The 22,427-nt window shown below is 39.9% G+C and overlaps 1 protein-coding gene across 1 annotated transcript in view; it reads left to right on the top strand.

The window, feature by feature from the left end:
• ARHGEF28 (Rho guanine nucleotide exchange factor 28) overlaps positions 1–22,427 on the top strand; it is a 316,101-nt gene that overhangs the window by 268,876 nt on the left and 24,798 nt on the right. The window contains 7 exon segments of the mRNA XM_059916571.1: positions 624–806; positions 4,206–4,337; positions 7,323–7,423; positions 10,391–10,429; positions 10,520–10,567; positions 15,973–16,458; positions 18,257–18,557. Of these exon segments, the coding sequence (XP_059772554.1) occupies positions 624–806; positions 4,206–4,337; positions 7,323–7,423; positions 10,391–10,429; positions 10,520–10,567; positions 15,973–16,458; positions 18,257–18,557 (1,290 nt within the window).

Raw genomic sequence — 22,427 nt, forward strand, 5'->3', positions numbered from 1 at the left:
AACTCTCCCTCGGTGATTCTGAGGCAGACTGAGAACCCCTGAATTCGCTTCTGGTTAAGGTCCCTTTAAGCTCTAAGAATTCTGTGACATGTTGAAATTAGAGGAAGATGATGCATGCGAAGATGGTTAAAGACATTGGATGTTGAGAAACGAAAATATAAACCGGTATGTTTGGTTTTGACCAGGACTGGCTGAAGGCCGAGCAGTTCCAGGCCTTGCATTGTTTTCCCTTGTGGGAAGCGCTCATCGTGGACAGTGCCACCTCAATTTTCATTCCTGACCTTCATGTTTAGTCTTAATAGAAAACAGCCTGAATAAACAAAGATCGGCTTTGCAAGGTTTTCTGGAATTAGGGGAATGGGAAAGGAAATGAACATTTATTGAGTACAGCAAATTTACAGAAAAGACAAAGGAAGCTCAGAGATGTTAATCATCTGCTGGAAGCTACAGTCACCAAGTAGAATAGTTAGGATTTCAACCTAGGTTTGTCCCACCCAATCAATAACTTGTACTTGAACTGTTCAATGTACTGCTTGCTAACTAGCAACATCTTTATCTTAGAGCTTGGATTTTCATTAGTTTTACTCATGTGATAACTTTCGATGGTAAATACTATTTCTTAGAAATACTCAGTAACCAAGACCAACAAATTTGCACGTATTTGGAAGAGAAGCTGCATATCTATGCTGAACTTGGAGAACTGAGTGGATTTGAGGATGTCCATCTAGAGCCCCACCTCCTCATTAAACCAGACCCCGGAGAGCCTCCCCAGGCAGCCTCATTACTAGCAGCAGCACTGAAAGAAGGTAAGTTGCTTCCAAAAGGATTTGGTTCAACAAATTCATAAAATGTTTATTGGGCAGCTACGATGTGCCATGTGCTACGGTCTTGGTGCTGAGGACACAGCAGAATAAGACAAAATCCTTACTCTCCAGAAACAGAGAGTCCTTACTTATTCCAGAAACAGCAACATATATTTTTAAAAAATGTCAGTTTGGTTCAAATGCTATGAAGAAAAATAAGGGTAAGTGGAATATAGAGAGTGATAGGGCTGGGAAGTTTCTATTTTTGATAGGATGACCAGGGAAGGCCTCTTTGATATAGTGATATGTGAGCAGACAAGAAGTAAGTGAGAAAGCCAAGTAGATATCTGGGGAAAGAATGTTCCAGATGTCGAGAACAGCAGGTGCAAAGGTCCTGAGGCAGGTGAGTGCCAGGCTTGTTTGAGGAACAACAAGGAGGTCAGTGCTGGTAGAGTGACGTAGGGGTGGAGAGTGGCAGGAGATGAGTCAGAGTTACCTAGGGCTCAGATTACATGGACCAGATCAAGGTAAGCACTCAGAACTTCATTCTGAGTGAAATGGGAAGCAGTACAGAGTTTTGAGTAGAGGAGTGACTTGATTTGTGTTTTAAAAGGAACCCTCTGGGTGCTGTGTGGAGAATAACAAAGTCTAGGGCATAACCGTGGGAGTTGGTGGCTAAAGGAGTGTGGAGGACAAGCTCACTGAAGGGGAAAAAGTTAGGGAGATGATAGGCCAGGGTACTGGAAGGACTGTGTTCACAGAATTGAAATTACAGAGAATTCTGACAAGAGTAGCACTGGGGGAGGTGAGAGAACTTGCACCAGGTGCCATGTCGTTTGAGGAGTCTGTAGATGAATGGCAACCAGGAGGACCAATGAGTGGTGTAATCTGGTGGCATGAACTTCAAGGGAAAAACAGGTTTAGGGAGGAAATGGGGCCAATAGTCTGGAAGTGACAATAGGAACAGAGGGTTTGGGAAGCAAAAGAGCCACCACCCGAGAGTGGCAGGGAATGCTGTCATTCAGCACATGGGTTGGTAAATTACAGACCATGGACTAAATGTGTCCCACCTCCCACCGCCTGTTTTTAGGCTGTAGTTTTATTGGAACACAGCCACAGCCCCGCTTGTTTCATATTGTCTATGGCTGCTTTCTTGCTACAGTGGCAAAGATGAATAGTTGCAACAGAGACTGTATGGCCCACAAAGCCTAAAATATTTACTGTCTGCAGAAATGTTTGCAGAAAACATTTGCCAAGTTCTGCCTTAGAATCTCAGAACGCTACCTATGGAAGAGAATTTAGAAATGATCAAATCTATTGTATCTATTTCACGGTTGAAGAGACTGAGGTCTTAAGGAGGGCATAGAGGTTGTCTGAAGTGGAGTCCACTGATGGAATGAATCTCTTACTCATTTATTCATCAAATATTCATTAAGCATCTACCTACTGTGTGCACTATTGTTGGTGCCAACTAAGGAAACAGTAATGCTTTCATAAAAACTTCTAGTTGGGGAAGATAGACAATACACAAAGAAACAAGGTTATTTCAGAAAGTCACAAGAAAATAAGATAATGGGATTGGATGAGGGGAAGGCTTTGCTGTAGAGAGGTCAGGAAAGACTGCTCTGAGATTATATTTTGAGGTGAAAATTGACAGATGAGAAGCCAGCTGTTTGGAGATCTGGGGGAGGACCATTCCTGGGTAGACAGAATGTGAGTACATAGCCCCTGCATCTGGAATGGGCTTGGCATGTTCAGTGAAAGAAGGAAGGCAGGGTGACAGGAGGCAGAGGAGGCTGCTATGGGTGGGCAGGGACCAGATCTTTGTAGATCGTGGTTTAAAAAAAAAGAGAGAGAGAGACATTTTATTCCAAAATCAGTGGAAAGTTAGTTGTTGGAAGCTTTTAATCATGGGTGTAGCATGATCTTATTTATATCTTGAAAAGAATGAGGGTTGCTGAATGGAAAACAAGATCGGAAGGAGACTAGTTTGCCTGGAGACTGTTAGGAAGTGGTTACAGAGGCTGAGATGAGAGAGGCTGGGGCCTCGGTCTAGACCAGGACTTTTGGCAATGCAAGTAGAGAGAAGTGGGCAGAGGCAAGGTAGATTTTAGAAATAAAGCCAGAAGAACTTCCAAATGGGTTGACACAACCCAGGACCCTCTCATTGTCCCTGACGATGTCTTTATCAAATAAGTCGCGCACTCTCAATTTTAGCCTGTGCTGCTGGGCATTTTGTGATGCTCTGATACCTGGATGGTAGAACTTGGCACTGATCGTGCGCTGCCCTGTAGTAGAGTTAGTTGTGTGTGTCTCTTTCCTTCTGTAGTCTGCAAACTCTCCTTATTAGTTAGCAGACGCCCAGTGGCCCCCAGAACAGAGTAGGTGCTCAATGAGTAGTTGCTAAATTGAATCACTGGACAGAGGGTTTTAGAAATATTTGTAGAGTCCTCAGAATTATACTATCCTACGAGCTAGTTGCAAATTTTTAATCGTAAATAAGAACTTGACTTTCTTGGTGTGGCGTTTCCCAGTCTTACCAGATCCGAAGAGTAGCCACTGGTGCTTGTTTAAAATTCAAATCCCCTGTTTTCTCCTCTGGAGAATCTGATCCAGTAGGTCTAGGGTGAAGATTGGGAATCCGTATGTTATTTAAGGCACATTTGGGGAAATACTCTTTTGAAGAATAACTAATATTTCTGAGTAGCAAGTTTTGAAATCCTAATGCCTGGGGACTTCCCTGGTTGTCCGGTGGTTAAGACTGCCCTCCCAGTGCAGGGGGCCCGAGTTCAATCCCTGGTCAGGGAACTAGATCCCACATACCGCAACTAAGAGTTCGCATGCTGCAACTAAAGATCCTGCACACGGCAAGGAAGATCCTGCGTGCCGGAACTAAGACCCGGTGCAGCTAAATAAATAAATAAATAATAAAAAATAAAATCCTAATGCCTAATACCATATTTAAATTAATTGATTTCAGGAAGTTTTTTTAGCATACTAATTTACCGGAAGTTGCATTTGAGTTATTTTTATACTGTTTGTTTTTTCATTGAATTAATTATCTATCATAAAGTTATGCTAAAAGTATTGGTCTAGGTTGTGGGTTGGTAAACTTTTTCTGTATAGGGCCAGATAGTAAATATTTTAGGTTCTGCAGGCCATATACAGTTTGGGGAACACAGTCTTCTTTGTGCATGTGTGTGTATTTTAACAATGCTTGAAAAAGGTAAAAGCCATTTTTAGCTCCTGGGCCATATGAAAACAGATGTAGATCAAATAGTTTGCCAACCCCTGAACTATGTATATGTATGTATGTGTGTGTATATATATATATATATATATATATACACACGCACACATACATATTTTATAATTTACTTTTGTTTTCCTCCTTCTCCTCAGCCGAGAGCCTGCAAGTTGCAGTGAAGGCCTCCCAGATGAGCGATGCGTGTCAGTCACCCAAGGAAGGTTGTGGAGAACCTGCTTTGCAGGATGTGTTCAGTTCTCGGGACGCACCCGGATCGCCTACTGCTTGTAAGTGAGCATGTAGCCTTTGCAGTGAGCCTGGGCACAGTCCCTGGAGCATATAGTGGGCACATAAAATGAAGGCAGTGACTCTGTCCTGATTTGAAGGGTACTTAGGGTATTCTTTTGAAAAGAACCTGAGAATAAATATGCTAGCCTCCTTTACCTATAGAAGTAACACTGGTGTTCCAAGGACAAGGACTTAAAGAATAGTTTGTAGGTTATACTGCCATTGCCCAGGGAAGCTGTGTTCTTTGTCCAAACCCTACCCTGCCTTGTATTTGCTATGACTTACTGAATACAGTCTTGAAAGATCTTTTACACTTTTTGGTTTTTTGGAAAAGGGTCCCTGCAGTTCATTAAAGAGTAAGTCCTTTACCTTAATTTCATATCGTCAACTCAGAAAACATAACTCAGAAAACTAGAATCTAATGCATATATGCACACATGCACATGCACAGACACAGAGACAGACAGACACACACACACATGAGGTTTGGTGTTGGGGTTAAAGGCAGAAATGCCGGAAGATTCTTGATCACTGTTGTCATACACCTTAGTTGAGGTCAGAATTCATTTATTAAACAATGTTTCAGTAGATTTTAAATACAGAAAAATAGAATGTGGTGAATCGATTTAGGTAATTTCTCAGAACCGAATTATATGTATAGTTGTGAGCTAATTATTTAGTTCCCTAGAGGTTTCTGAGATAGGACCATAAAGGATATAGTTTTCATTATGTCCTGGTGATTAAAAACCTTACTTCCACCCGGTCTTCTGTGCACAAGATAAAATGTCTTTAGTAGCTAGAGATTGGAGGATTAAATTGTCTTAGAATTTCTTTAACAGCATCCCTTGGTTAATTAAGATACATGGAAGCAGTATAGCTTTAAAATTCTATACATTCTTTTTTTAAACCAGAGCTAATAATTATTCTTAAGTTCTACTTTATCTAATCCTGGGTTTCTATTTTCAGAATGTGCACATGTGTTTTTCATTTCGACACAGCCCAGATTTGTCAGGGGAGTTGTACTGCCCCAGGTGATTTCCTTTTTAAAGAAGAGCCTCATTATGCCGTTGAGGAAGTTCTAGCTAAAAATACGTGCAGGGATCTGCCACTGTCAGCCTCAGTCCGGGGACAGCTGGACAGGCTCCGCTCAGCTCCTGCAGCTGCTCAGAGCACGGGCCGCACCTACCTCCTGTCCGACCAGGCAGTGGAGGCTCTCCCTGTCTGTATCCACATCTCCCCTGACATCTGCTAGAACCATCGAGAGGCTGTTTACAGTGGCCTGAAGTCAGGATTCACGTAGAGGAGGGGCAGGTTGGTGGGGTCTTGTACTGGTTTAGTCTTGTGCTGGGGTGTAGTGCTGGGCTGGATTGGAACACGGTGCTACAAGAGTTTGATTCTCTTTATAGAGCTGATGAGGGTGAAAAGCACTGTCCTGAACGAAGGTCTGTAACTGGATGGTTTGGTTCTATGATTGACTTCGAGGACTGGGTCCTTCTAAGTCAGGCCCCTGTCAGTCTGAGCTTACAGACCAAGCAAGGCCCTCTGTTTTTAGTCCTTGAAATACCTAATCAGGTGGACAGGTATAATCTACTTCCTGTGAAATGATGAAATTGTGAAATAGGACACAGGAGCAGAGGGACCCGATCCATCCCACTCTGCTGCCTTCGTTTGGCTCACCAGCAGCTTCCTTTCCCATCTGATGGTCCTCCTATCTATTGGGGGGAAGAGAGAATGGCTAATTCTCTGGTAGTGCTTTTGGCATCTCTCTAAGAGTTAAGAATAGTACCCAAGAGTCGAACCGTTTTTTGAGTGACAGAAAAATCTCTATAAAATGTTTGTTCGCTATAGTGAAAAAGTGTTGACTAGCTTGGGCAAAATGAACTTAATTTTTAGTTGATATAATTTGGAGCTATTTCGGCTTAAACAAAAACGTCTTTGTAATCAAAGAGGCCTTTGGAATCTCAGAGGACTGTCATTTCCCAAAGACCAAAGTGTTTTCTAATTAATTTAAATAAAGAAAAAAAAAGTATTTCCTTCATCAGTAATGAAGTTTCAAGATAGCACTGTCACAAAGCGAATATCTATTTCACCAGGGTCCTGATTGGACATGGTTCCAATGAGGCTCTGTGTGTGAAAGGGCTTTGGAAAGTCTAGTTTTAATATGTGCAAGGTGAGCATGGTATAAATTTTAACTGAGTTCACGTGGGTAAAGAAATAAAATCCCACCAATGGAGATTTAATGGATGGCGTGAAATCTGTATTTGGTACTTAAACATATCTCTGGACTAGAAATATGTCTATGTTTTCATATGTTAAATATACAGTATTTACAGTATTTGTGAATTTACAGCATAAGTAAGAATTGTGAGGGAAAAAACACACTTGGAAATTATTTTAAAAATTAAGTTATTTGGAGATGAGGACAGCTTCTCAGTTTGTATGACTCTGAGCTCATAAAGTATTAGCCGTCTTCACCTGCTCAGAAAGATGTTTCATTCCTGCCATTGGATGCCTCCCTTCTAACCTTGTTTACGGTCTGCTGCTCTTGTACCGGCCCTAAGGGAGCCTTTCCCAGACCTGTCTCCTTAGACCTGGCCTGCCAGCCCTTGATTTTCTTCTATGGTGCCTGTTTTCAATTTAACCCTCCCCAGGCGGCTTTTCCTATTAAGTGAAAGTGAGATGCAGAATCCTACCCTTTTGGTACCACAAACATCTCTCCGCTAGAAAGAAAGAAAAGTAAAAAGATGGGTGACAATGGATGCTGTGGGTCAGTTTGGCATCTACTAGTGTGTAAGCTCCCTGGGGGCAGGGACTCTGCACTTTGCTCTGTACTTTTTTAGCACCTCTTATAAGAATATTCTATACATGTGATGTTGTGATGTTTCTTATCTTGGAATATGTGTCAGCTGAGTATAAAGAACCCAGTCTACTGGCTGATGTTTGATGATGTCCTTTTTGTTTCTGTCTCAATGGCGTGCTTCCAGCACTAGTCACAGAAGGGACAGGAGGAAGAGGCTGTTGGGATGTGGATCCTGGGACCCAGGGTGTGGGAACCGACCTGGCGGTCTCTGATGCGGGGGAGAAGGTATTGTGAACTGATTTGTTAGTAAACAGCACCGGTTACTTTGTGTAATAAAACCTCAGCTCCTGGTGTGTCCACGGCAGTGAATAGTCCGCAAGTGTTTTCCTGCATTGTTCTCAATTTCAGTATTCGTACTTAAACTTTCCAACTTTTTTCTTCTTAAAATGTTCTTGCTTTTCTGATATCGTGTAGGTGTAAACCAAGAAACAAATGAAAAGTTATTAAAAAGATTTAAAACTCAAATGTTTATTTGTGTGTCTGCGCTTTTGCTTCTGGTCTCACTTTCCGCCCTGCAAACCTCGAGCTTTTCACCCACTACATATAGTAACTCTTGGCTGAGAGGTGGTCCTGGGCACCCAGACCCTTAGGCAACCAAGTGGTGCTAAAGTGGCAGAAACAATTTTGACTTTGGAGTATTCTGGCTTCTTCACTTTCTTTTACCTTCCTCTCCTTTACGATTGTTTTCCTGTCAGCACCCCTGTTGTCACCTGCCTTTTTGTGATTGATAGACTTGTAATCAACCTAACCAATTTCTGCTCTGGGGCAAAGTGATTCCAAACGCCTCTTCTTTTTTTTACGTACTATACACATAGGTTATTACACACTCTTTTAAACATTAAATGCATGAAATTTTCTATTAACATCAAATGAAACTGAGATGTCAGAGAGAGAGAGGGAATAAGAATACGATTCCGGGAAGTGGCTAGTGGGCCTTCACAGGGTTATCTGGGGCTCAAGAGTTTAACTTTATCTAAAATCGAATTAGGCACATAACCAGATACCACTGTGTGTTAATGTGGGAGGATGACATCTGTCAGATCTTTATGTAATGTTTTGTATATCATATATATTTTTGTATATATTACATATGACTGAGAAACCAAAGATATTTTAAGAGCCATAGAAAAGATGGCTGTGATTTAGTGTTTTTTTTAAACTTCATAGGCCAAAATGAAAATAGTCGTTAAGAGTTTACTCCACTTACTCTGACTGTGAGCTTTCTAACTTATTTCTTCTTAAAACATTCCTGCTTTTCCATCCTTTTCAGGGCAGACTTCACTTTCAAGTCTGTAGCTTCCAGCTGCTTTTATGTTACTAGAGGGGGGAATTTGGGGGAGGGTTGAGTAGGAACAGCTTTCTCTTGAATGGAAAGCTAAGGTGGCTCCCACCCCTAAAGCCCTCCCCTTCCATGATTCAGTGACAGGTAAGAGGTTAAGTGTTCAGGGTCCTCTTTGGATGAACCTACCTGGAAAATGTTGCCATTCATAAGGCATTTTGAGAAACGAAATGAACTGACATACAGGGCAGGATCATTTGAAATCACACTTTAAAGAAGCAAAGCATATGATGGGTATTTTGTAATTATCTTTCTTAATATGGTAAGGTTAAAAAAAAAAAAAAAAAGAAAGCATTTCTGAAAGGATTTTTCAAAATTACTGATTTCGTAACCCAAATGGCAAAATATCCCGTGTGTAAAGCACCTACTGCAGCTATGCACATTCACCACAAGGTGGCAGACGAACTCCATTAAAAAGGTGTTCAAAATTCCTGCCTGGTATCAAACCAAGTGGATCTTGGGAATAAGTAACTACATGTAGCACAATCCAGCTCATTTCTATGTTTCTTATGTGTGTAGAATATAAAAATTATATCCCATACAATCTTTTTATTACAAAAGCAGTGGAATGGGGAGCAAGGACAGAACCAGAAGAGCAGAGAGAACTCCAGAACTCGCTACAGAACAGGGGTTCTCAGCCCCGGTTATCTTCCTGAGGGTTGGGCGCAGATCTAATGACTGAACTTCATCTCCTTTCCCATCGTTTGTCCTTCCCCTGTTGGAGGTGCTGCTTAGTAATGATGTCTTTCGTGGGCAGTGTCGGGGACGGGTGAGGGGCGGGAAGAAAAGACCTGGCTAGCTTATCATGGCCTCATCAGCCTGAACTAACTGAACTCAACAAGTCTCAGGTTACCTGAGAACCGTTTCCTGAGGTTTCCATTGAAAGCTGCTCAGACAAGACCACAAGTGGCGTGCAGGAGACTGTAGGAGGACAGGGAATCTGATGATCCCCATAGCGTGAGGTGTGGAGGGCCTAGTGGCTCCTCACTTTTTATCTATAGAATGGAGTGTGCGTGTCCATTACACGCCAGGCAGCGTTTTTAGGTTTGCAGGTACAGTACTGAATACACAGATGAAATCTTGCTACTCGTTGGCTTACATCCTGATGAGAGAAAAGGGACAATAAACAAATAGACAGATGTTGAATTCTGAAAACTGGAAACCCTCACTATCCACATGTGCCCCCAATGTGTGCAGTGGAGAGGCAATGAGTGAGGTAGAGATGCATCCCCCGGGAGCACATGGTCTCCTGTGGCCTCGTTCAAGGCCTCTGCTGACAGGGCTTCTGCTAAGGCGCTCATGCATGGGCCCAGTGAGCTCTGAGAGGGAGGACCTGGAGCTGGCCAGCGGAGCGCTCTCCTTTGGGCTGCCTCTGGGTCTGGTTTCTCCTCCCAACCACTGTCTATTGTGGCTTTGTAAATCTCAAAGTGAGTTAGAGACCAGGCATGATGATCGCTAGCTTCCAAATCTGGCCTCCAGGATGGAAGCTGGGCCCAGGAGACAAATTCAGCCTGGGCGCAGAGAGCTCCATTTACAAGACGGTTTGCACGAGGTAAACATTGTCACTTAGAGCCTGCAGCGCTCCTTGACCATCTTCCCTGGGTGTTTCAAGGGATGGCTGGGTGGAAAGTTGCCATGCATCTCAGGTACCAAGTCTGCACAGAGGGGGTTCTCTCTCATCAAGTGGTGGTTTAATTCTACAGGCTTTGATTTCTGGGAGGAAACAGTCGCTATGGAAGAGTTTAGAGAGAGAGAGAGAAGTGATTTCCCTGAGGTCATATACTGTGGAACACTACAGTGCAGCTTTTCAAGAGTAGAGTGTGTTCATTTTCTTATGTTTTTATGTATTTTAGGTGGAATATAGAAGTTTCCCAAGTTCTTCACAGTCAGAGGTGAGCTCTGCATACCTTAAATATGTCACCATCCTTTGTGGATAATGAATGCTTTTTCAAAAATTTGACACTCACAATCTTGTTTTTCAGATTATACAAGCGATACAGAATTTAACCCGTCTCTTATATAGCCTTCAGGTAACTATGCTTTGACCCTGTGAATGTTTCTCTTCATGCAATTCACTTTATTCGATGAGTCCTGGACTTTAAAAATTAGAACATTTGAGAGGTAGTGAATGATCTTAAAAGAACACCAAGCCTCACCCCAAGTGTAACTCAGCTAGATGCTTTGAACTTCACCTGGTTTTGTAATCACGAGGCATCATCACTACTACAGTTTATACCATTCTTCTCTGAAACCATAAAACAGTTCATATCTTTAAAAAATATTGATGAGTATGATCTGGCTTGAAGTTTACAATGAATCTCTTTCTTAGGTGAGTATAGCATGACTTCACATTTTCTGGTGAAAACTTAAATTCACACCTAAACTTTTTCACTTCCACATGTGGCCTTAGGCCTTTGGGGCAGTTAAATAATTCATATGCTCTTTCATTGTTTTCTTGGTTCATCCACCTAACATTTATTGAGTTCCCTCTCTGGGCCTGGCACCGTGATGAGGGCCAAGCACACAAGGGCAAGTGGTCCACAAAGTCTACCATCAGACGGCTCACTGTCTGTCCAGGAAAGACAGGCATTGTGAAAATGAGAACTCTAAGGCTGGATGATCCCTTAGGTCGTGCCCAAGAAAGGCTGAATACATCCAGTTGCTTAATTTGTGAGTTAAAAAACATTTTAAAGCGATGTGGAAGCAATGTTTATAGACAAATTTATAGAAAATCTTGATACAGGTAAATAAAGTAAAATGACTTGTGATTTTGTGAGAGAATTACTGTTGTCATGGGGGTATGTATCTCTCTAGTTTTTTGAATCATTTTATACATACTCTTGGAACCTGTACCTTTCTATGTCATCACTTGTCTCTATAGCACGATTTTTAATGGTTGAATAATATTCAGGTCTATAGAATTTATCCATTCCTCATAGTTTATACTTTTGTGTTAATAACAGTCGAGCACACATCCTTGTGCACTGATCTCTTTGAACATATGTGAGTGTTTCCTTAGGATAAATTACTGAAATTATTTTTTGAGGTTTTTGATAGACATTGCCAAAATAATCAGCACCCCTCTCTACTTGTCCTCAATTTGAAAATAGGTCAAGTTAGCTCATGATCTTAATTTGCATTTTTTTGGTTACTACTGAAATTAAACGTTTTTCCCCACTGGTTTATTGTCATTCATATTTCATATCTTATACCTGTTTAATATTAAAAGAAAATAAGGAAAATAAAAGTCTGATTTTAAGTGTTTTTTTTTTTTTTTTAGATTATAACACATTTCTCTTTATAATAAAAGCAAACAGAAAATCAGTTAGGATACAGTGGAATAACAGGAAGAGTAAACTTGACCTAATTAACACGCATAAAATAATACACACAAAAACTGAATAATATACATTCTTTTTAAGTACACCTGGAACATTTCAAAAACTTACCATATTATGGACCACAAAGTAAGGTTCTACAAATTTCAAGCAACTAAAATCATACAAAGTATATTCTAGGGTCACAGTGCAATTAATTTAGAAACCAGTATCAAATATTCTACTGGAATATCCCTGTTGATTTAGAAATTAAGAAAATATATGCTTAAGTAAATCAGGACTCAATGAAGAGAATATATTGAAGATTATAAAATAGTTTTATCTGAAGGATAATAAAATTACTAAGTATCAAAGTATGTAGGATAAAGTTAGAGTCATGCTTAGAGAAAATTTAGAGCTTTAAAAAGCACATATTCAAAAAGAAGAAAAGCTAAAAGTCAATGAGTTATGCATCTATCTCAAAAAGTTAAAAAACAACAAAATAAAATCCAAAGAAAGTAGAGGGAAGGAAGAAATAAAGTTAGCATAAATTATATAGAAAATAAATAATAGAGAAGATCAATAAAATTCAGATATTGTTTCTTTTAGGACATTAGTAAAATTTTTAAAACCTCATATTGATGCTAATGAGAAAAAAAGAAAAAGGCATGAAAAAATCATTGTCAGCAAGAAAAAGGGGACATGGACTAGATTACGTAGACCTGGAAAAGTTTACAATAGGGTAATATGGACAACTTTTTGCCAATTTGAAAATGTTGAAGTAATGGAAATTTCTATTTGAAAATAGGTCAAGTTAGCTCATGATCTTAATTTGCATTTTTTTGGTTACTACTGAAATTAAACTTTTTTCCCCACTGGTTTATTGTCATTCATATTTCATATCTTATACCTATTGAATATTAAAAGAAAATAAGGAAAATAAAAGTCTGATTTTAAGTTTTCACCAGAAAAAAATATCATGCTACATTTGCTGTTTTCTCATTAATACTTTACATCAAGACTTCTTTTATGTTCTATTGATCATCTTCCTATTCTTGATCTAGTACCACTATCTTCATTACTAAAGTTTTGGATTACATTTGCACGCATGACAGTCTCCTCTTATTGTTTTCCATGTTTGTTTGTATGTTCTTTCATAAGAGCTTTTGAATCACTCTGATAAATTTCTTAATCTTCTACTGAGACAGTTAAATTAAAATATTACTATATTTATGAATTAAATTGGGGAGAATTGACACTTTTGCAATAATTGGTTCTCTTGTCTGAGAACATGTTATTTTATGTTCTGCTGGAAAGCTTTGTAACTGTCTTCATGTAGGTACTTTTTTTTCTGCTAAGTTTATTCCTGGATATTTTTGTCTCTTTGTTCCTATTGTGAATGGAATTTTTTTCTTTTTTCATTCTGTTTCCCCAATGTTGGTTGCTGGTATAAATACAGGTATTGGTTTTTTATATATTTTTTAACTGGCCAACTCATTGAATTTTTGTTTTTTTGTTTTAATAGTTTTTCTGTTGATTCTTTGGAGTATTCCAAGTAGAAAGTAAAAAATTGAAAGTAGTGGTATTTTGGCAACTCTTCAATAATTATATCAATTTCATTTTCTTGGCTTACTGCTTTGGCTAGAAATTCTGAAATGTTTTAAATAATAGTGGCGATAGTAAGCATCCTTGTCTTATTCAAGATTTAGTGGGAATGCCTTTAGTGTCTTATATTAGATATGCTGGTCTGGGGTAGATGTTCTTAGAGATTAATTTCTCATGTAAAACAAATATTCTTTCTTGTAAACTTTAACCGAGAAGGGGTATAGTTTGCATGCAGTTCATTAACTTTTGGGAGATGAAAACATTGAGTGTCCCAGCTTGTGTTGCCTGATGAAAACACTCACAAGGTCATATCTCCTCTTTTCAACCTTGAATGCAGCCCTCTGTGGATTCAAGGTTCAGAAAAGCTGGATGACCTAAATGACCTAGTTTTTGCAACACTGAAGCAAATGCCAAATTCTATAGTGGGTTCTCTTAACCAAAGCTTTTGAGCTGGTCTAAGGATATGGGCTCTCAAAGATTTCTGTTCATGGTACAGTCATCTCTTTTGAAGCTGAATGTTTTATGCATGATTAAAGTTTTTACAAAGGATTTTTGAATCGGATGAAAATGAAATTTGATCCTATGTTAGAAGAATAGAGTTAGAGATGAGGTATAGGCAAGGCAGAAAGGAAAGGACACAGTTCAGCTGTGAAAAATTGAGAGGGAATATACATGTATAACTGAATCACTTTGCTGTACAGCAGAAATTAACACAACATTGTAAATCAACTACACTTCAATATAATTAAAAAAAGAAAAGGAGAGAGAGTGAATTGGGAATTTTCCTAAACTTGGAAAGCAAGTGTTATTCTCTGTCCTAAATGTAAATGCAAGCTTTAAATGTGAAGATGAATATCCAATCTTCAAATTTCACCTCTCTGCTACAGAAGGGAGTAGTCTTATCCCAAATGTTAAATATATATGAAGAATACTTCATGGTAGCATTTAATTAAGCTAATTGTAATCCTTACATGAGAGTTACCATTGCCTATAGCAGTTTTGGCATATAAAATGTTGGAGTTTTTGTTTGTTTGCTTTACTCTGATGATGCCCTTAGGATTTGTTAGAATTAAGTGGTGATGTGCAGTCTACAGTTTGCTTTAGCCAGGTCAGCAGAGTCCTGAATGGCTTATTATTTCATATTTAAATATCAAAGTTATTAGTACCTATTCTCAATGGTATCATTGTTTTCTTTATAATAACTGCTAAAAGACATTAATCAAATATTCATGTGAATTTGAAATTTTTGGAATTGATTTTCAAATCTAAAAACATGAAGTTTATTTCAAAAGGCCCCATTGAATACATTTTTGAGTCTTACTCCAAGACAAATACCAATTTAAAATATACCTTAGTTCTTTAACCTTCAAAAGCGTGGGAAAGTGCTGAGTTAACAAATAGCTAATGGTCACATCCCCATCTTCCCAGCATCTGTTACATGGACAGCTTTTTAAATTTTTGGGAAAGAAAAATGAGAATTTATCCCTAGGAGAGTAATAATTTCTCATAACGAGTCACAACATACACACACATACCCAATATGTGGCCATTTTCAATTTGTCCCTTTTCTGTTTCTTTGTGCTTTCATTGGGGACTTTTAAAATTAAAAGCTTCCAGGGGCATTTACAGATAATTTTTTGTTTTGTTTTGTGGAATCCTTCCAAAACTTGGCAGTTATTTCCTGTGATACTGCCAAACTTTTCGTAGGCAGATGCCGTAACTCAAAATGGTTTTTTAATCTGGTTGGTAATGTCCTCTGGGTTTTAGAGTATCTGTGTCCCTGGTTGGTAATGTCCTCTGGGTTTTAGAGTATCTACGTCCCCTGAAGCAGTCCAGCCTCCTTTTAGCACTCCATTAAACAAATGAATTTCAGCTTAGTGTTTTGTGCATGACCTTCCTGCTATAATACAAAGAAATAACAGTAATGAGACTAGCTTTACCATTTATACATCATCTCCTAAATATGATATTAACTGCTATTCTCGGGCATTATATTATAAAAAAGGTTATTTAGCAAAGCTTCCAAGTGGTTGACTTTTATTTTCATGTCTTCATGTATGTCATATAGCTTAAGTAATTTCTGGTTTGAGACTCAAAGGGTATTACCAGATTTATATAGATTCTTAAATTCTCCTGAATTACTGACTGTCAAGACCTCAGAAAGAGAATGAGGCATAGCACAGGAATGCAGAGTCCTGTGAATTTAGGTCCTGAATTCTTATTCAGAACACTTGCTTAAATATTATCCAACAACCAGCAGCAAACCGCATTTCCAAAAGAGGGGATGAGTATTGCTTCTGTGCTTTATTTCTTTTGTGTATAAATTCCAGGCCATACCACTAAGGAAATGCAGACCAGCCTATTTGAAGTGCCAAGGTCAGTCTCAGGAGGTAACTTAGAACAAGGACAGAAATATTCAGAGAAAATACTTTGGTCATGCTTTTGAGGTGGTTCCAACCCAAGGTGCACACGGTATGGACACCTTTGCTTTTTTCTGCCCTCTGCTCGGACAGGCCGCCTTGACCGTTCAGGATAGCCACATTGAGATCCACAGGCTGGCTCTCCAGCAGCAGGAGGGCCCGTCCCCCGGCCCCTCTTTCCGAGGCAGCCCCTTTCAGGACCAGGAGAAGCACCGAGGCCTGGAGAAGCGGCGGGAGGAGCTGGCCAACCTCCACAAGCTGCAGCATCAGTTCCAGCAGGACCAGCAGCGCTGGCGCCGCAGGTGCGACCAGCAGCAGCGAGAGCAGGAGGCCAAGGCCAGCCGGCTGCAGGAGCGCGAGAGGGAGTGCCAGGTGCAGGAGGAGCTGCTGCTGAGGAGCCGGGGGGAGCTGGACCTGCAGCTCCAGGAGTACCAGCAGAGCCTGGAGCGGCTGCGGGAGGGCCAGCGCCTGGTGGAGAGGGAGAGGGAGAGGATGCGGGCCCAGAAGAGCCTGCTGCGTGGCTGGAAGCACAGTCGGCAGAGGAGCCTTCCCGCAGCGTTGCCTCGAGGAGGCGTGGAGGTACGGGTCTCCCTGTGCTGGCGGAGGCAGCGTGTGAGACGGCTGTGGTCGTGGTGGTTCTGGAGCCACTGACCACACGTCTGTCTTTTTCGCTGCTTGTGTGAGAGCTCACAAGAGTTACTCGGTGTGTAGGTAACAAAAGCTGGGACCCTTTAGAGGCAATACATATGCACCTTGACTTGAAGTATGGCCACGTGAAAGGTCTGGGTGCTGCTGGATCAGGGGTTCATTGTACTCTGAGACCCCCTTACCCGAGGGAAGAAATACAGAATAGAGTTGTACCAGTGAGGCGAGCTTTACCCTGGAGGCACACTCACCGTGAGCATGCTGTAGTTCAAGCTCCCCTGTATATGCTCCAGTCTTCAGAGCTCTGTATAGATTTACCTTTCAGCAGATCAGTTAAGCTATTAATGTTCGTAGGTACTGAATTGAACAAGTACACTACTATTCCGTTATTCCAAGCTTATTCTCTTTTTGTAAATTTGACCTCATAAATTCAAAATCCATTTCACTAATGACAGTTAACATAAGTAGTATACTAATTGATCTTTGAGCAGGATAAAACCTTTCGAAAAGTTCCGTGTTTCATTTTGCACCCACTCTAACCATGCTTGACAATTCCATTTGTTCCAAGAGTTTACTTTTCTGTACTATGTGCACATAGATACTTTTTATTTTTTTTATATATTTTTTTATATCTTTATTGGAATATAATTGCTTTACAAAGTTGTGTTCGTTTCTGTTGTACAATACAGTGAATCAGCTATAAGTATACATATATCCCCATATCCCCTCCCTCTTGAGCCTCCCTCCCATCCTCCCTATCCCACCCCTCTAGGTGGTCACAAAGCACCGAGCTGATCTCCCTGTGCTATGCAGCTGCTTCCCACTAGCTAGCTATTTTACATTTGGTAGTGTATATATGTCAGTGCTACTCTCTCACTTTGTCCCAGCTTACCCTTCCTCCTCCCTGTGTCCTCAAGTCTGTTCTCTACATCTGTGTCTTTATTCCTATCCTGCTGCTAGGTTCATCATTACTGTTTTTTTAGATTCCATATATGTGTGTTAACATACAGTATTTGTTTTTCTCTTTCTGACTTACTTCACTCTGTATGACAGACTCTAGGTCCATCCACCTCACTACAAATAACTCAGTTTCGTTCCTTTTTATGGCTGAGTAATATTCCATTGTATATATGTGCCACATCTTCTTTATCCATTTATCTGTCGATGGACATTTAGGTTGCTTCCATGTCCTGGCTATTGTAAATACTGTACGTAAAGTTGTAAAAGTTGACAAGCTTCTAAGAATGATCTGTGTTATATCTGACTTTCCTTTCAAGTTGGCTAAATTATATTTATTGCAAATAATTCATGTATACTGTATGTATACATGAATGTCTTCAACTTAAGTATACATTCATGTATACTTTATGTATACATGAATGTCTTCAACTTTTATTTAGCAAAAGTGAAAATGCTATTCCCTTAAAGTAGAAACACTTTAACGGCAGTGAGCACACAGCTGCACTTGACTTTTCATTTGATTTTCATTTCTTTTAAGATATGCTGTGCGTTGCCAATTGAAGTTTTTGGTACTAGCTCATTAAAAGGGGATGGGAGGAGGGAGTCAAGGGTAATATCCTTCTCGACCTCACTCATTAAAATCTTGTAAATATCCTTCTCCACCTCACTCATTAAAATCTTGATTGCTAAATTCTTTTAGGAATAAAATACTTTATAAAACTGGTGCAAATTGCTGGAAGAATTATTGTGTTTTTTCTTTTTTCTTACACAGGTAATGGAACTTAATCAATCTGAGGGTTTATGTCATGAAAATTCATTCTTCATCAAAGAAGCTTTAGTGCAAATGTCACTTAACACTTTGAACAAACCGACTCCAGCAGATATCCATCAGGATGCCACTTACCCCCCAAGTATATCTCATTCCGATTTGGTAAGGACTAGTGAAAATCAAGTAGACCTCAAGATGAACATTTCTCAGCCCTTGGACGTCAGCCATGAACTGTGGATAGCCGCTGGGTCCTGTCATCAGATACCCCCTCTCCACCAAAGCAGCAAGGATTCTTGTAAAAATGGTAATTAATACTTTAAACATCATCTGTATAGTTTCCACAAGGAGCTGTTTTTCTGAATGGTTGGCTCTTCTTCAGAGCGAATCAAAGTGGGCCCTAGAATGGGAATAAATTGGTGCTGATGAGCTGGAGTTTGTGGCATAAACTTTTCTTTGGGGAAGTTTGGGGGCCATCGCTTGTGAGTATTGAGACAACTAGACCATGGTTGGAGGGCTTAGAGGATGCCACTGAGATGTGAGAACCAGACAGGGTTTTTAGGTCTGTGGGTTAAATAATAACTTTCCTTGAAAAGTGAAGCAACTTGATATTTATTCCTCACTGTAGACCCAGCCACATCCTGATACACATACTTGTTGACTCTCAGAAATAAAAGATATGGACAGGGTTTGTGGTAGGGCTTTATTGTCTCTCGGGGCAATTTCCTGCAATGTTAGTAAAATCTTCTGTACTGCCGTTAAATACCCCAAATGAAACTGTTAACATCATTTGTCACTGTAAAAAAAAAAGGTGTTGTGTCTCCATAAGTACCTCATAATGACACAATTTGCTAATCCCATTAAAGCATTTGCCAAATATAAATGAAAGGCAGCTCGAGTTACCAACTCCACATGAATCCAAATGATTTAAATCTATGTCTATTATAAATTGTTTTCTGTGGGATATGAGGTAGGGAATGAGAAGAACTCGAAACCTCTCTACCGAAAAACAGATGGCATGCAATAGAATAAACAAATGGCTGGCCACATGGGTGGGAAATAAATCACCGACAGCAAAATGTTTCAGAAACATGAAACAAGCAGTGGTGTAGAGATCTTCAGAACTGGACAGAGATTGGTTTCCATGCTTCATAGTTATTCTTAGTTTGTCAGTAGGATAATTCGTCAGCAATGAAAAGGTTTGAATGTGTTCAGCTTCTCTGAATTAGAGAGTAATAATTCTGATACTGCCTGAAAGTAGATGTATTACTAATCCAAATTATGTTGATTCTTAGCAGTGGATAATTCTTTACATTATTCAGTCACTGCTGTAATATTCTTATTTCTTGTCAGCATATAAGAAAGAATGAAATAGTTCTTTAAGTATCGTTTCAAGTATTCCTTAAATAAAAAAGAAAAAAATGGAATAGTGAATTGGGGTTTAAAAAATGGGCAGAATGTAGCAAAGTGTAACCCCTTTAATGTATTATGTTGCAGCCCTAACACTACAGAGACCATATTGCAGAATACCTTCTCTTGATACATGTTGCTTTGCTGTGTTGGATTCATTAAGTTGCTATCTGCAGTGCTTTCTGTGTTGTCACTGTGATTTTGCATACTGGCTTTGGGGTAATTCAGAAACTCAGTTTGAGTTAAACCACATGACACTTTTGTTTGAAAGAAGTATTTCTGCTTTTTCTGTATCTCCTACCTTTTTCTGTTGACTTGTGCTTTAAAGTAGAAAGCTTTTAAACATTTGGCAGCCTGCATGCAGGAGACAGAACATGTACTAAGGAAATAAACAGTAATTATATACAAAACCAGTGTCTCCACATGTAAGGAATTAAATATAGCCCAGGGAAATGCTGAGAAAACGTGCTTCAGCTTCAGATGTTGTGTCCAGTGTAGGCCAGGACACGCAGGACATTGATAGAAGAGAGCAAAATCAACTCTGGCCTTCCTCTCTCAGGAGCGTCCTGGTGTGTGCAGGAGGGATTAGATCAGAAATGCAGTGTGGGCTCTGTCCAGCGCTGGAGTTTTGCAACTGGTCAGAAAACCTTATTTACGTTTGTTTACTTAAGCGTGATAAGCAGTTTCTGGAGGAGAGAGAAGTCAGAGATTAGGAGGAGGTGGTAGGGAAGTGGAATGAAAATTGGGTATATATTCTTAAGAGGGTTGTCAGGGCCAGATAAAATTGTTCAAGCCACTCCAGAGCTTTCACGGTTCTTAGAATCGAAAGTAGCTCAAAATAAGCCACTGATGGTGGTCGTCACTAGACTCTGCCTGTGCTCTCCACGTAGGCCGGGGGGTGGGGGTGGGGGTGGGAGGGCGGGAGGGGGGAACAGGAGGAGGCCAGAAGAAACCAGTCCAGGCTATGCTGGTGGAGAGGGGGACAGTCCATGTGCTAGAACCAAGGGTGGTGCCATGTCAACGTCCCCTGCTTTCACATTTGCTCCTGTATCTTTGTGTGAGTGGTCATCAGTGACAACTACCCTGGCTAACAAAATTTGCCTCTCCTGTTCTTGGCTGGTGTTTTTGTTAAATGTGTGTTTAACCGTGGTTTGGTTTCATCAGTAGGCCCTAAGGTCAGCTGTTTGCAGGCAGCTCCTTAAAGAATGCTTTGCTCTTTTGTCTGGTCTTGTACTGGGTGCCTAAGAGCAGCTCAGATAAGTGGAAATGTGAAGTTTGGGAACAGTAAGCCTGGTGGAAAAAATTGTTTGTAAATAAAATTCTCTAACGTGTTTAGCTGTCGCCTAGATTGGAATTTTCATTTAGTTTGTTCAAGCCAGCTTCGCCAGACATTTTACTGTGCTCTTTGTGTTCCAGTTGGTTTTTCAATATCTCCATCACCACTGCCGCCACTGACAGTTATATGACACTTGCCAAATTTCAAGCACTGTGCTAAGGTTTGACATGGAGAAATTCATTTAGTACTCACAGCCATCCACTGAGATGGTTCGGTTATTATGTCCATTTGAGGGGGGAAACTGAGGCACAGAGAGGTTCAGTGACTTGTCCAAGGCCACAGAGCTAGTAAATAGCAGAGCCAGGGAGGAACTGGGAAGACTGGTTCTGGAGCCCATGCTCTGAACCATTACACTGCACGTCGTTAATTTCTAGAATGCTGTTTTGAATTGTCCTTTTAAAAGAAGTTGGAGTAGAACTAGAATAAATCCTATTGTAATATCTGGCAGGATGTTCATGATGAAGGCCCAGTTCTTTGTTGTTGTTTTCGTCCCTTCCTTCTTTTTTTAATATTACCATTTGGAAAATATTTCTCAATCATTTGGGCTGTGGTGGCCAGTGCTGGCATGAGTTCTGAGGATCTTCAGATATAAATACCCTTTAGCTTCACTTTTTTCCCATAAGACACATCTTGTTAAGGATCATTTGTTTCTCTAGTGTTGCCTAACAATATCCCTGTGTTACTTGTAAATATTTTTTAAGGTAATACTTTATAAAGAACTTTACTTTTCAGTTTTGGAAGTTGTCTCATGAACAAAATTCTTGATGTTTGAACATTAGATCCAAATTGGTATTTGATTTTATTTATAGTGGAAGAGATGGTTGGTTTAGGAACTTAATCTGCACTCCTCTGAGGGACACTAGCCAAGGCTACAGAAAATTTGAATTTCTTTAAACAATATAGTCCCTGTAGGACAATTGCTATGTAATTGGCCTGATGAAATGCTCAGCTGTTATCAGTCTTCTTAAAGGCAAAACCGACAAAAAACATTCTTTCTGTGCCTTTTTTTTCTCTCCTAGCTTTAGAATTCTAGGGCTATTTACTCAGTGTCTCTCTTAGTTTATATTTGCCTTTTTTTCATTAATCAACAGAGAAGGTACTTTCTGGTATGATAATTAATCTGAAATCTTCTTAGTCTCCCTTTTCAGTTATATTTTTATCTGTACCTCAATATTTGCAGGTTACCTAAAAAGTTCCTTTTCAATGTAGTTAAAGCATCATAGTTTTGCTATAATGCATATGATAAAATTTAAATTGAGAACCAAATTTCATGCCTTAGTCACGTAGTAGTTGACATTGGAAAAAGAATAACTTTATCAAGTTTGGATTCCAGAAGAGTGTTTCGCTTTGCTGCTTGTTAGAATTTGGTGCCCGTCAAAATATTTTCAAATTCAAAGCATTGTATTCAGAATACTTCATCTAGACAATGTT

Source organism: Balaenoptera ricei, chromosome 3 (genome assembly GCF_028023285.1).
Source record: "Balaenoptera ricei isolate mBalRic1 chromosome 3, mBalRic1.hap2, whole genome shotgun sequence".
NCBI classification, from domain to species: domain Eukaryota; kingdom Metazoa; phylum Chordata; class Mammalia; order Artiodactyla; family Balaenopteridae; genus Balaenoptera; species Balaenoptera ricei.